The sequence below is a fragment of the Pseudophryne corroboree genome, chromosome 2 (assembly GCF_028390025.1).
Source record: "Pseudophryne corroboree isolate aPseCor3 chromosome 2, aPseCor3.hap2, whole genome shotgun sequence".
Lineage (NCBI taxonomy): Eukaryota > Metazoa > Chordata > Amphibia > Anura > Myobatrachidae > Pseudophryne > Pseudophryne corroboree.
The window spans coordinates 569,210,783-569,225,422 of record NC_086445.1 but is presented as its reverse complement, the minus strand read 5'-3'; the positions used below and the strand labels follow the sequence as shown (position 1 = coordinate 569,225,422).

The window sequence follows — 14,640 nt, the reverse complement described above, 5'->3', positions numbered from 1 at the left end:
AAATAACTAAGCGCATGCGCTCTGCGAACATTGCGCATGCGCAGTAAGTGACTAATCGCAATATAGAGAAAATCGGCAACGAGCGAACAACTCGGAATGAGGGCCTATATCTAGACCTATGGCTTGTCTGACTAATTCCACTTGCAATGTAAATATGGATCTTAGGGTCTATTCATGTAGCAGAGAAAATAGGATTTTAATTACCTACCGGTAAATCCTTTTCTCGTAGTCCGTAGGGGATGCAGGGGTCCATATTAGTACCATGGGGTATAGACGGGTCCACTAGGAGCCACTGGCATTTTAAGAGTTTGAGAGTGTGGGGTGTCTCCTCCCTCTATGCCCCTCCTACCAGACTCAGTCTAGAAACTGTGCCCGAGGAGACGGTCAACTTTGAGAGAAGGATTTTACACAGATAGTGGCAAGATTCACACCAGCTCACACAACAAGGCAAACAAAGCAAACTAGCTTGAAACTCAGCAACAGCTGAACATTACTAAACCAAGTAACAAGGCAGTACTTAACTGAGAACAAAGCCGTACTGAACCAGATGACAACTGCAGGATAACGAAGCGCTGGGCGAGCGCCCAGCATCCTCTACGGACTACCATGAAAGGATTTACCGGTAAGTAATTAAAATCCTATTTTCTCTTACGTCCTAGAGGATGCTGGGGTCCATATTAGTACCATGGGGATGTACCAAAGCTCCCAGATTGGGAGGGAGAGCGCAGAGGCTCCTGCAGAACTGATTGACCAAATTTGAGGACCTCAGAGGCCAAAGTATCGAACTTATAGAACTTAGCAAACGTGTTCGACCCAGACCAAGTAGCCGCTTAGCAAAGTTGTAAAGCCGAGACACCCCGGGCAGCCGCCCAGGAAGAACCCATCTTACGAGTAGAGTGGGCCTTAACAGATTTTGGACACGGCAAGCCTGCCGTAGAATACGCATGCTGGATAGTGAACCTGATCCAACGAGAGAGAGTCTGCTTAGAAGCAGGACACCCAATTTTCTTGGGATCATACAGAACAAACAGAGAGTCCAATTTTCTGTGACGAGCAGTCCTCTTCACATCTTCAGAGCCCTTACAACATCCAAGGACTTTGATGAAATTGATGAGTCAGTAGCAACTGGCACCAGAATAGGTTGGTTGATATGAAAAGCCGACACAACCTTTGGAATGAACTGCTGACGTGTCCAGAGCTCAGCTCTATCTTCATGGAAGATCAAGTAGGGGCTTTTACAGGACAAAGCCCCCAATTCCGACACACGTCTAGTAGAAGCCAAGGCCAACAAAGTGACAGCCTTCAACGTGAGAAACTTGACCTCAACCTCCTGTAAAGGCTCAAACCAATCCGATTGGAGGAACTGCAACACCATGTTAAGATCCCAGGGCGCCGTAGGCGGCACAAAGGGAGGCTGGATGTGCAGAACCCCTTTCAAAAAAGTCTGAACCTCAGGGAGGGTAGACAATTGTTTCTGGAAGAAAATGGATAAGTCCGAAATCTGGACCTTTACGGATCCCAACCTCAGGCCCATATCCACACCTGCTTGCTGGAAGAGGAGAAACCGTCCCAGTTGAAACCCCATCGTAGGAAACTTCTTGGAGTCAAACCAAGATACATATTTTTTCCAAATGCGATGGTAATGTTTAGCCGTTACTCCCTTCCTAGCCTGTATCAGGGTAGGAATAACCTTGCTCGGAATACCCTTCCGAGCTAAGATCTGGCGTTCAACCTCCATGCCGTCAAACGTAGCAGCGGTAAGTCTTGATAAGCGAACGGCCCCTGTTGCAACAGGTCCTCCCGAAGAGGAAGAAGCCTCGAATCTTCCTGCAGTAGACCCAGAAGATCCGCATACCAAGCCCTTCTTGGCCAGTCCGGCGCAATGAGGATTGCCTGAACTCTTTCTCACCTTATGAGTTTTAGAACTCTTGGAATGAGTGGAAGTGAAGGAAACACATACACCGACTGGAACATCCCTTGAGACACCAGGTCGTCCACTGCCACGGCTTCCGGGTCCCATGACCTGGAACAATACCTCTGAAGCTTCTTGTTGAGACGGGAGGCCATCATGTCTATTTGAGCTACACCCCAAAGATCTGTCACCTCCGTGAACAGCTCCGGATGGAGGCCCCACTCTCCTGGATGGAATCATATCAGCTGAGGAAGTCCGCTTCCCAGCTGTCTACTCCCGGAATGAAGATTGCTGACAGCACCAACGCATGTTTTTCTGCCCAGAGGATGATTCTTGTTACCTCTGACATTGCAGCTCTGCTCTTCGTTCTGCCCTGTCAATTTATGTAGGCCACCGTCATTACATTTTCCGACTGCACTTGAATGGCTCAATCTCGCAGAAGATGGGTCGCTTGGAGAAGACCGTTGTAGACGGCTCTTAGTTCCAGAATGTTTATTGGAAGGCTGGATTCCAGGCTTGACCACCTTCCTTGGAAGTTTTCCCCCTGAGTGACTGCAACCCAGCCCCGGAGACTTGCATCCGTGGTTAGTAGGATCCAGTCCTGAATCCCGAACCTGCGGCCTTCCAGAAGGTGAAGTATTTTCAGCCACCAGAGGAGTGAGATCCTGGCTTTCGGCGACAGACGTATTCTCTGGTGCATATGTAGATGAGATCCCGACCACTTGTCCAGGAGATCCAGTTGGAAGGACTGAGCATGAAACCTTCCGAATTGTAGAGCGTCGTAAGAGGCAACCATCTTTCCCAGAAAGCGAATGCACTGATGAACCGATACCCGGGTTGGATTCAGGACATCCTGAACCATTGTTTGAATCACCAATGCTTTCTCCTCCGGGAGAAACACCCTCTGCACTTCCATGTCGAGGATCATTCCCAGAAAAGACAATCTCCTTGTCGGCTCCAAATGTGATTTTGGAAGGCTCAGGATCCAACCGTGTTCCCTGAGCAGATGGGTCGTGAGAACAATGGACTGCAACAACGTCTCCCTGAACGATGCCTTTATCAGCAGATCGTCCAGATATGGGATTATGTTCACCCCCTGTCTGCGGAAGAGAACCATCATCTCTGCCGTCACCTTGGTGAACACCCTCGGTGCTGTGGATAGGCCGAATGGCAGCACCTGAAATTGATAGTGGCTGTCTAACAGTGCAAATCTGAGATAAGCCTGGTGCACTGGCCAAATCAGGATGTGGAGGTACGCATCCGTGATATCCAGGGATACCAGGAACTCCCACTCCTCCAGACCTGAGATCACCGCTCTCGGAGACTCCATTTTGAATTGAACTCCCCCAGATAGGGGTTCAACATTTCCAAATTCAAAATTGGCCTGACCGAACCATCCGGTTTCGGTACCACGAAAAGGTTCGAATAGTAACCCTTGTTTTGCATCTGAGGCGGAACTGGTACAATGACCTGTGACTTCTCCAATTTTTGGATGGCTTCCTGTAGGACAGCCCTGTCTGCCAGCAAAGCTGGTAAGCCTGATTTGAAGAATCGGTGAGGCAGGAGTTCTTGAAACTCCAGCCTGTACCCCTGAGACACAATATCCTGTACTAAGGGTCCAGGCCGGACGACACTCAAACGTGGCTGAACCGTCTGAGCCTCGCCCCCACCAGCCCCTCCTCCAGGCCGTGCGGTCCACCGTCATGCTGAGGATTTTGATGTACCAGAAGCAGGCTTCTGGTCCTGGGAAACTGCAGTAGCAGGTTTTTTGGATTTTGCCCGACCTCCTCTAAAGAAGGTGTTAGACGACTTGTTCTTTCTTGTTTTAGCTATCCGAAAGGACTGTGACATAGCTGAAGAAAAGGGTTTCTTCGGAGCAGGCGCAGCTGAGGGAAGAAAAGTGACTTACCCACAGTTGCCGTAGAAATCCACACATCCAACGCTTCCCCAAATAAAGCCTGACCTGTGTAGGGTAGGTTCTCCACACCTCTCCTGGATTCCGCATCGGCAGACCATTGGTGTAGCCAGAGTCCTCTGCGAGCTGAGACAGACATGGAAGATATCCCTGCAGCCATCGTACCAAAGTCTTACATGGATTTCACCATAAATCCTGCAGAATCCTGTATGTTACGTAAACAATTCAACGTCACTTTTATCCATTGTATCCAATTCCTCAAGCAACATGCCTGACCACTTTACTATAGCTTTAGAGATCCATGCACAGGCAATAGTAGGTCGTAGAATCGCCCCTGAAGCCGTGTGTATGGATTTGAGCGTAGTGTCAATTTTGCGATCAGCCGGTTCTTTTAACGCAGTAGATCCCAGGACAGGTAAAACCACCTTCTTTGACAGTCTGGAAACAGATGCGTCAACTATGGGTGGATTTTCCCATTTCTTCCTATCATCCTCAGGGAAGGGAAAAGCAACCAGAACATTTCTGCGGATCTGGAATTTTTTCTCCGGGTTTTCCCAGGATTTTCAAATATAGCGTTTAATTCTTTAGACGCAGGGAAGGTTAGCGAGGCTTTCTTATTATCCGTGAAGTAAGCCTCCTCAACCTGCTCAGGTGTTGCGTCAGCAATATTCAACACATCTCTAATGGCCTCAATCATCAACTACACCCTTTTTGCAAGAGATGCCGCCCCCCGCAGCACATTCCCATCACCGTCTGCCATGTCAGAATTGGTATCCGTGTCATCTTGCATAATCTGGGCAAGAGCACGTTTTTGAGGGTGTACGCTAGGGGGCCCTGAAGGAACAGCACCAGACCAAACCGCCATAGAGTTCTGTAAAACCTGAGTTGCAGTCTCAGTCTGTGCTACCCTAGTAGAAATCTGAGAAATCATACCCTTAAGAGAGGCTAACCACTCAGGCTCCTTTGCATGGATCTGTGATAAAACAGTACAATCCTGAGTACATGGAATGGGATCATCCTGAGAGGAATTATCCTCTGCAGCATATGACACAGAGTCCCTAGACATGTTTTTTTTTGTTTTTTGTTTTTTTTGAGACAACAAACAATCCCACAAACACACAGGGAAAGGACAGATACAGTTTCCCCCCAATAATGCCGAGAGAGCCACAGAGATTGGAGCCAACCCACACACAGCACTTTTTAGATAGAGGGAAGTCACTACCTAGTGCTTACTGTGTACCTTAATAGGTTACCCAGTATTTCCACAGCCTCCCCCCTTCTACAACCCCCTGGTACCATACAAGATAGCTGGAGTTGAAGTGGAGGGACAGCTCTCCCTGTCAGCGTCTCCACAGTGATCTGCAGGCAGGAAAAATGGTGCTGAACGCTGCTGGGTCCGCTCTGAGAAGCTTCGCCCCCTTTCATGGCACTGCTTCCCGCTCGACTGATCTTTAAACTGGCCTGAGGAAATTGCTGTCAGTGTAACCGGGGCCCCTGACAGACTTCAATACCAGTGGTGGGTACGGCGCTGGTTCAGGGCGCCCCTCACAGCACCGCACTAAGTACCGCTAAGCCTCCGGAGCGCAGTTAGCACTGCGCTCCCACTCTGTTGCCGCTATCTTCACACCGGCTCCCCGCTTGCTAGGGGGGTGGTGACTCACTCGCCACTTCAATCTTCTGGCTCTGTAAGGGGGTGGCGGCATGCTGCTGGGGTGAGCGATCACCTGTGGTGGCGAACAATCATTCCCCTCAATAGCTCAGTGTTCTGTCAGCGGAGATAGTGGCTCAGACCCCTCAGGGTGGACACTACTCTCCCCCTTAGTCCCACGAAGCAGAGACGCTGTTGCCAGCAGCCTCCCTGTGCCTAAAACTCTAATAAAACAATAAAACTTAAAGAACTCCTATGGAGCTCCCCTAGCTGTGACCGGCTCCTCGGGGGACATTTTCTAAACTGAGTCTGGTAGGAGGGGCATAGAGGGAGGAGCCAGCCCACACTCTCAAACTCTTAAAGTGCCAGTGGCTCCTAGTGGACCCATCTATACCCCATGGTACTAATATGGACCCCAGCATCCTCTAGGATGTAAGAGAAAAGCCCTGTTTTGCGGTTACTTTCTGCCTAGTGCAATTCACAGAGTGGGTTACCATGGAGAAGTCACTGACTTCCCCAGCAGCACCCCCGCTCTATGCCTGAATCGCATTACCATACTTTTGTATGGTGAGTGCGATTCATGAAGCTTTCCGCTTCTTCATGGAGTTCAGGTTCGCCATCTCAGGATGGTGTAACCTCAACTGCGGTACGGAAACAGTGAGCTTCCTTGCTCTCTGCTCGACATCCGGCGCTGGCTCCGCTCCCCGACCTCCCAACAGCCACTGCAACCTGCTGGGAGCTCAACAGGCACCGCATGCGCAGAGGGACCCGCCGGCTGACTCCGTGCATCAGAGAAGGGGGTAGCCAGAGAAGACCACACCGCTGGACCCCTGGATTCTGCAGCACATCGTCGGAAGGGTGAGTATACATGAATTGCTACTTATTACAGTTATACATCGAAGTGATGCAATGTATAGTGATAAGTAGCAATTCAGTTTTCATTTTCTTAATGAATAGACCCCTTAGTAACAAACAACTATGGCAGTTACAGTAGGTCTTCAGAATACAACATATAATCTTCCTCACCTGTTGCACCATCTCTTCAAGACTAAGCCGCTCAATCAGGTCCTTCACTCGCACATCCCAGGGCAGTGATGGGTCCAAAAAGGGATACTCCTGTCCCAGACAATCTGACAGATGTAGTAATAGCAAGGATACAGCCAGGATCTTGGCCTTACCCATACAGAAACTTAATAATGTCATGCTTTAGCTGCAAGATCAAAAGAATGAGATTTACACAAACATCCAACGTTATCTGGAAATATACAGCACGACTCAAGGCTAAACACTGTTGTGAAACGCTCAATATAATATTAAGGTGTGTATGTACTAAGGCCTTGTAGAGAGATAAATTGGATGGAGATCTAGGTCTATTTACAAAGCCTTGGAAAGAGAAAGTGGGCGGAAATAAAGTATCAACCAATCAGCTCCTGTCATTTTTCAAACCCAGCAAACAAACTTAAAAAAAAAAAAATCCCCTTAAAGTGTAGCTTTCAGTGGCAGAAAAGTAGACCCATTTGTCGGTTTGACCCAAAAAATCATGTGCACCTAGCTTTAGGCTCTAATTTGTTGGCCTATGGAATGTGATCACTGCTTGTACTGGTAAAGGAATATACATTGTAACAAGCAACCTTCCACCAGACACAAATCTCAGGCTCCCTGTCTCTAACCCAGTGGCCCACCCTCTATTGCCTGGCCACTTGTTGGCATCAGGAGCACTGAGCACTTGCCCTAACGAGCTATATAAAAGTATGGCACAGGTGTGCCTGATTGCTGGGGGCGCTTGCTCCAAAACTGGATCTGCATGGATGGGAGCCCGCACACTCTCTCTTTCTCATCCAAACTCCAGGGACCAAAAACTGTCCGTGCTAAGGCCAAATGACAACCTGCTGTGTCCTAACTAGAGATGAGCGGGTTCGGTTTCTCTGAAACCGAACCCGCACGAACTTCATGTTTTTTTCACGGGTCCGAGCAGACTCGGATCCTCCCGCCTTGCTCGGTTAACCCGAGCGCGCCCGAACGTCATCATGACGCTGTCGGATTCTCGCGAGACTCGGATTCTATATAAGGAGCCGCGCGTCGCCGCCATTTTCACACGTGCATTGAGATTGATAGGGAGAGGACGTGGCTGGCGTCCTCTCCATTAGAAATTAGATTAGAAGAGAGAGAGAGATTGTGCAGAGTCAGACAGAGTTTACCACAGTGACCAGTGCAGTTGTTGTTAGTTAACTTTTATTTATTTTAATATAATATATCCGTCCGTTCTCTGCTATATCCGTTCTCTGCCTGAAAAAAAACGATACACAGCAGCAGCCAGTCACACAGTGTGACTCAGTCTGTGTGCACTCAGCTCAGCCCAGTGTGCTGCACATCAATGTATAAAAGGCAAAGCTTATAATAATTGTGGGGGAGACTGGGGAGCACTGCAGGTTGTTATAGCAGGAGCCCCCAGGAGTACATAATATTATATTAATTTAAAATTAAACAGTGCACACTTTTGCTGCAGGAGTGCCACTGCCAGTGTGACTAGTGGTGACCAGTGCCTGACCACCAGTATAGTAGTATATTGTTGTATGTATTGTATACTATCTCTTTATCAACCAGTCTATATTAGCAGCAGACACAGAACAGTGCGGTAGTTCACGGCTGTGGCTACCTCTGTGTCGGCAGTCGGAACTCGGCAGGCAGTCCGTCCATCCATAATTGTATTACAATATATACCACCTAACCGTGGTATTTTTTTTTCTTTCTTTATACCGTCGTCATAGTGTCATACTAGTTGTTACGAGTATACTACTATCTCTTTATCAACCAGTGTACAGTGCGGTAGTTCACGGCTGTGGCTACCTCTGTGTCGGCAGTCGGCAGGCAGTCCGTCCATCCATAATTGTATTATTATTATAATATATACCACCTAACCGTGGTTTTTTTTTCATTCTTTATACCGTCATAGTGTCATACTAGTTGTTACGAGTATACTACTATCTCTTTATCAACCAGTGTACAGTGCGGTAGTTCACGGCTGTGGCTACCTCTGTGTCGGCAGTCGGCAGGCAGTCCGTCCATCCATAATTGTATTATTATTATAATATATACCACCTAACCGTGGTTTTTTTTTCATTCTTTATACCGTCGTCATAGTGTCATACTAGTTGTTACGAGTATACTACTATCTCTTTATCAACCAGTGTACAGTGCGGTAGTTCACGGCTGTGGCTACCTCTGTGTCGGCAGTCGGCAGGCAGTCCGTCCATCCATAATTGTATTATTATTATAATATATACCACCTAACCGTGGTTTTTTTTTCATTCTTTATACCGTCGTCATAGTGTCATACTAGTTGTTACGAGTATACTACTATCTCTTTATCAACCAGTGTACAGTGCGGTAGTTCACGGCTGTGGCTACCTCTGTGTCGGCAGTCGGCAGGCAGTCCGTCCATCCATAATTGTATTATTATTATAATATATACCACCTAACTGTGGTATTTTTTTTTCTTTCTTTATACCGTCGTCATAGTGTCATACTAGTTGTTACGAGTATACTACTATCTCTTTATCAACCAGTGTACAGTGCGGTAGTTCACGGCTGTGGCTACCTCTGTGTCGGCAGTCGGCAGGCAGTCCGTCCATCCATAATTGTATTATTATTATAATATATACCACCTAACTGTGGTATTTTTTTTTCTTTCTTTATACCGTCGTCATAGTGTCATACTAGTTGTTACGAGTATACTACTATCTCTTTATCAACCAGTGTACAGTGCGGTAGTTCACGGCTGTGGCTACCTCTGTGTCGGCAGTCGGCAGGCAGTCCGTCCATCCATAATTGTATTATTATTATAATATATACCACCTAACCGTGGTTTTTTTTTCATTCTTTATACCGTCGTCATAGTGTCATACTAGTTGTTACGAGTATACTACTATCTCTTTATCAACCAGTGTACAGTGCGGTAGTTCACGGCTGTGGCTACCTCTGTGTCGGCAGTCGGCAGGCAGTCCGTCCATCCATAATTGTATTATTATTATAATATATACCACCTAACTGTGGTATTTTTTTTTCTTTCTTTATACCGTCGTCATAGTGTCATACTAGTTGTTACGAGTATACTACTATCTCTTTATCAACCAGTGTACAGTGCGGTAGTTCACGGCTGTGGCTACCTCTGTGTCGGCAGTCGGCAGGCAGTCCGTCCATCCATAATTGTATTATTATTATAATATATACCACCTAACCGTGGTTTTTTTTTCATTCTTTATACCGTCGTCATAGTGTCATACTAGTTGTTACGAGTATACTACTATCTCTTTATCAACCAGTGTACAGTGCGGTAGTTCACGGCTGTGGCTACCTCTGTGTCGGCAGTCGGCAGGCAGTCCGTCCATCCATAATTGTATTATTATTATAATATATACCACCTAACCGTGGTTTTTTTTTTCATTCTTTATACCGTCGTCATAGTGTCATACTAGTTGTTACGAGTATACTACTATCTCTTTATCAACCAGTGTACAGTGCGGTAGTTCACGGCTGTGGCTACCTCTGTGTCGGCAGTCGGCAGGCAGTCCGTCCATCCATAATTGTATTATTATTATAATATATACCACCTAACTGTGGTATTTTTTTTTCTTTCTTTATACCGTCGTCATAGTGTCATACTAGTTGTTACGAGTATACTACTATCTCTTTATCAACCAGTGTACAGTGCGGTAGTTCACGGCTGTGGCTACCTCTGTGTCGGCAGTCGGCAGGCAGTCCGTCCATCCATAATTGTATTATTATTATAATATATACCACCTAACTGTGGTATTTTTTTTTCTTTCTTTATACCGTCGTCATAGTGTCATACTAGTTGTTACGAGTATACTACTATCTCTTTATCAACCAGTGTACAGTGCGGTAGTTCACGGCTGTGGCTACCTCTGTGTCGGCAGTCGGCAGGCAGTCCGTCCATCCATAATTGTATTATTATTATAATATATACCACCTAACCGTGGTTTTTTTTTCATTCTTTATACCGTCGTCATAGTGTCATACTAGTTGTTACGAGTATACTACTATCTCTTTATCAACCAGTGTACAGTGCGGTAGTTCACGGCTGTGGCTACCTCTGTGTCGGCAGGCAGTCCGTCCATCCATAATTGTATTATTATTATAATATATACCACCTAACTGTGGTATTTTTTTTTCTTTCTTTATACCGTCGTCATAGTGTCATACTAGTTGTTACGAGTATACTACTATCTCTTTATCAACCAGTGTACAGTGCGGTAGTTCACGGCTGTGGCTACCTCTGTGTCGGCAGTCGGCAGGCAGTCCGTCCATCCATAATTGTATTATTATTATAATATATACCACCTAACCGTGGTTTTTTTTTCATTCTTTATACCGTCATCATAGTGTCATACTAGTTGTTACGAGTATACTACTATCTCTTTATCAACCAGTGTACAGTGCGGTAGTTCACGGCTGTGGCTACCTCTGTGTCGGCAGTCGGCAGGCAGTCCGTCCATCCATAATTGTATTATTATTATAATATATACCACCTAACTGTGGTATTTTTTTTTCTTTCTTTATACCGTCGTCATAGTGTCATACTAGTTGTTACGAGTATACTACTATCTCTTTATCAACCAGTGTACAGTGCGGTAGTTCACGGCTGTGGCTACCTCTGTGTCGGCAGTCGGCAGGCAGTCCGTCCATCCATAATTGTATTATTATTATAATATATACCACCTAACCGTGGTTTTTTTATACCACCTAACCGTGGCAGTCCGTCCATAATTGTATACTAGTATCCAATCCATCCATCTCCATTGTTTACCTGAGGTGCCTTTTAGTTCTGCCTATAAAATATGGAGAACAAAAAAGTTGAGGTTCCAAAATTAGGGAAAGATCAAGATCCACTTCCACCTCGTGCTGAAGCTGCTGCCACTAGTCATGGCCGAGACGATGAAATGCCAGCAACGTCGTCTGCCAAGGCCGATGCCCAATGTCATAGTACAGAGCATGTCAAATCCAAAACACCAAATATCAGAAAAAAAAGGACTCCAAAACCTAAAATAAAATTGTCGGAGGAGAAGCGTAAACTTGCCAATATGCCATTTACCACACGGAGTGGCAAGGAACGGCTGAGGCCCTGGCCTATGTTCATGGCTAGTGGTTCAGCTTCACATGAGGATGGAAGCACTCAGCCTCTCGCTAGAAAACTGAAAAGACTCAAGCTGGCAAAAGCACCGCAAAGAACTGTGCGTTCTTTGAAATCCCAAATCCACAAGGAGAGTCCAATTGTGTCGTTTGCGATGCCTGACCTTCCCAACACTGGACGTGAAGAGCATGCGCCTTCCACTATTTGCATGCCCCCTGCAAGTGCTGGAAGGAGCACCCGCAGTCCAGTTCCTGATAGTCAGATTGAAGATGTCAGTGTTGAAGTACACCAGGATGAGGAGGATATGGGTGTTGCTGGCGCTGGGGAGGAAATTGACCAGGAGGATTCTGATGGTGAGGTGGTTTGTTTAAGTCAGGCACCCGGGGAGACACCTGTTGTCCGTGGGAGGAATATGGCCGTTGACATGCCAGGTGAAAATACCAAAAAAATCAGCTCTTCGGTGTGGAGGTATTTCACCAGAAATGCGGACAACAGGTGTCAAGCCGTGTGTTCCCTTTGTCAAGCTGTAATAAGTAGGGGTAAGGACGTTAACCACCTCGGAACATCCTCCCTTATACGTCACCTGCAGCGCATTCATAATAAGTCAGTGACAAGTTCAAAAACTTTGGGTGACAGCGGAAGCAGTCCACTGACCAGTAAATCCCTTCCTCTTGTAACCAAGCTCACGCAAACCACCCCACCAACTCCCTCAGTGTCAATTTCCTCCTTCCCCAGGAATGCCAATAGTCCTGCAGGCCATGTCACTGGCAAGTCTGACGAGTCCTCTCCTGCCTGGGATTCCTCCGATGCATCCTTGCGTGTAACGCCTACTGCTGCTGGCGCTGCTGTTGTTGCCGCTGGGAGTCGATGGTCATCCCAGAGGGGAAGTCGTAAGCCCACTTGTACTACTTCCAGTAAGCAATTGACTGTTCAACAGTCCTTTGCGAGGAAGATGAAATATCACAGCAGTCATCCTACTGCAAAGCGGATAACTGAGTCCTTGACAACTATGTTGGTGTTAGACGTGCGTCCGGTATCCGCCGTTAGTTCACAGGGAACTAGACAATTTATTGAGGCAGTGTGCCCCCGTTACCAAATACCATCTAGGTTCCACTTCTCTAGGCAGGCGATACCGAGAATGTACACGGACGTCAGAAAAAGACTCACCAGTGTCCTAAAAAATGCAGTTGTACCCAATGTCCACTTAACCACGGACATGTGGACAAGTGGAGCAGGGCAGGGTCAGGACTATATGACTGTGACAGCCCACTGGGTAGATGTATGGACTCCCGCCGCAAGAACAGCAGCGGCGGCACCAGTAGCAGCATCTCGCAAACGCCAACTCTTTCCTAGGCAGGCTACGCTTTGTATCACCGCTTTCCAGAATACGCACACAGCTGAAAACCTCTTACGGCAACTGAGGAAGATCATCGCGGAATGGCTTACCCCAATTGGACTCTCCTGTGGATTTGTGGCATCGGACAACGCCAGCAATATTGTGTGTGCATTAAATATGGGCAAATTCCAGCACGTCCCATGTTTTGCACATACCTTGAATTTGGTGGTGCAGAATTTTTTAAAAAACGACAGGGGCGTGCAAGAGATGCTGTCGGTGGCCAGAAAAATTGCGGGACACTTTCGGCGTACAGGCACCACGTACAGAAGACTGGAGCACCACCAAAAACTACTGAACCTGCCCTGCCATCATCTGAAGCAAGAAGTGGTAACGAGGTGGAATTCAACCCTCTATATGCTTCAGAGGTTGGAGGAGCAGCAAAAGGCCATTCAAGCCTATACAATTGAGCACGATATAGGAGATGGAATGCACCTGTCTCAAGTGCAGTGGAGAATGATTTCAACGTTGTGCAAGGTTCTGATGCCCTTTGAACTTGCCACACGTGAAGTCAGTTCAGACACTGCCAGCCTGAGTCAGGTCATTCCCCTCATCAGGCTTTTGCAGAAGAAGCTGGAGGCATTGAAGAAGGAGCTAACACGGAGCGATTCCGCTAGGCATGTGGGACTTGTGGATGCAGCCCTTAATTCGCTTAACAAGGATTCACGGGTGGTCAATCTGTTGAAATCAGAGCACTACATTTTGGCCACCGTGCTCGATCCTAGATTTAAAGCCTACCTTGGATCTCTCTTTCCGGCAGACACAGGTCTGCTGGGGTTGAAAGACCTGCTGGTGACAAAATTGTCAAGTCAAGCGGAACGCGACCTGTCAACATCTCCTCCTTCACATTCTCCCGCAACTGGGGGTGCGAGGAAAAGGCTCAGAATTCCGAGCCCACCCGCTGGCGGTGATGCAGGGCAGTCTGGAGCGACTGCTGATGCTGACATCTGGTCCGGACTGAAGGACCTGACAACGATTACGGACATGTCGTCTACTGTCACTGCATATGATTCTCTCAACATTGATAGAATGGTGGAGGATTATATGAGTGACCGCATCCAAGTAGGCACGTCACACAGTCCGTACTTATACTGGCAGGAAAAAGAGGCAATTTGGAGGCCCTTGCACAAACTGGCTTTATTCTACCTAAGTTGCCCTCCCACAAGTGTGTACTCCGAAAGAGTGTTTAGTGCCGCCGCTCACCTTGTCAGCAATCGGCGTACGAGGTTACATCCAGAAAATGTGGAGAAGATGATGTTCATTAAAATGAATTATAATCAATTCCTCCGCGGAGACATTGACCAGCAGCAATTGCCTCCACAAAGTACACAGGGAGCTGAGATGGTGGATTCCAGTGGGGACGAATTGATAATCTGTGAGGAGGGGGATGTACACGGTGATATATCGGAGGGTGAAGATGAGGTGGACATCTTGCCTCTGTAGAGCCAGTTTGTGCAAGGAGAGATTAATTGCTTCTTTTTTGGGGGGGGTCCAAACCAACCCGTCATATCAGTCACAGTCGTGTGGCAGACCCTGTCACTGAAATGATGGGTTGGTTAAAGTGTGCATGTCCTGTTTTGTTTATACAACATAAGGGTGGGTGGGAGGGCCCAAGGATAAT

At 47.2% G+C, this 14,640-nt stretch overlaps 1 protein-coding gene across 2 annotated transcripts in view; it reads right to left on the bottom strand.

The window, feature by feature from the left end:
- Positions 1–14,640, bottom strand: part of LOC135035884 (uncharacterized) — a 153,071-nt gene that overhangs the window by 84,878 nt on the left and 53,553 nt on the right. For both annotated transcript variants that reach the window (XM_063954390.1, XM_063954384.1), the window contains exon 2: positions 6,502–6,685. In XM_063954390.1, the coding sequence (XP_063810460.1) occupies positions 6,502–6,678 (177 nt within the window). In that variant the 5' untranslated portion in view covers positions 6,679–6,685. The remainder of the gene's footprint in view (positions 1–6,501; positions 6,686–14,640) is intronic.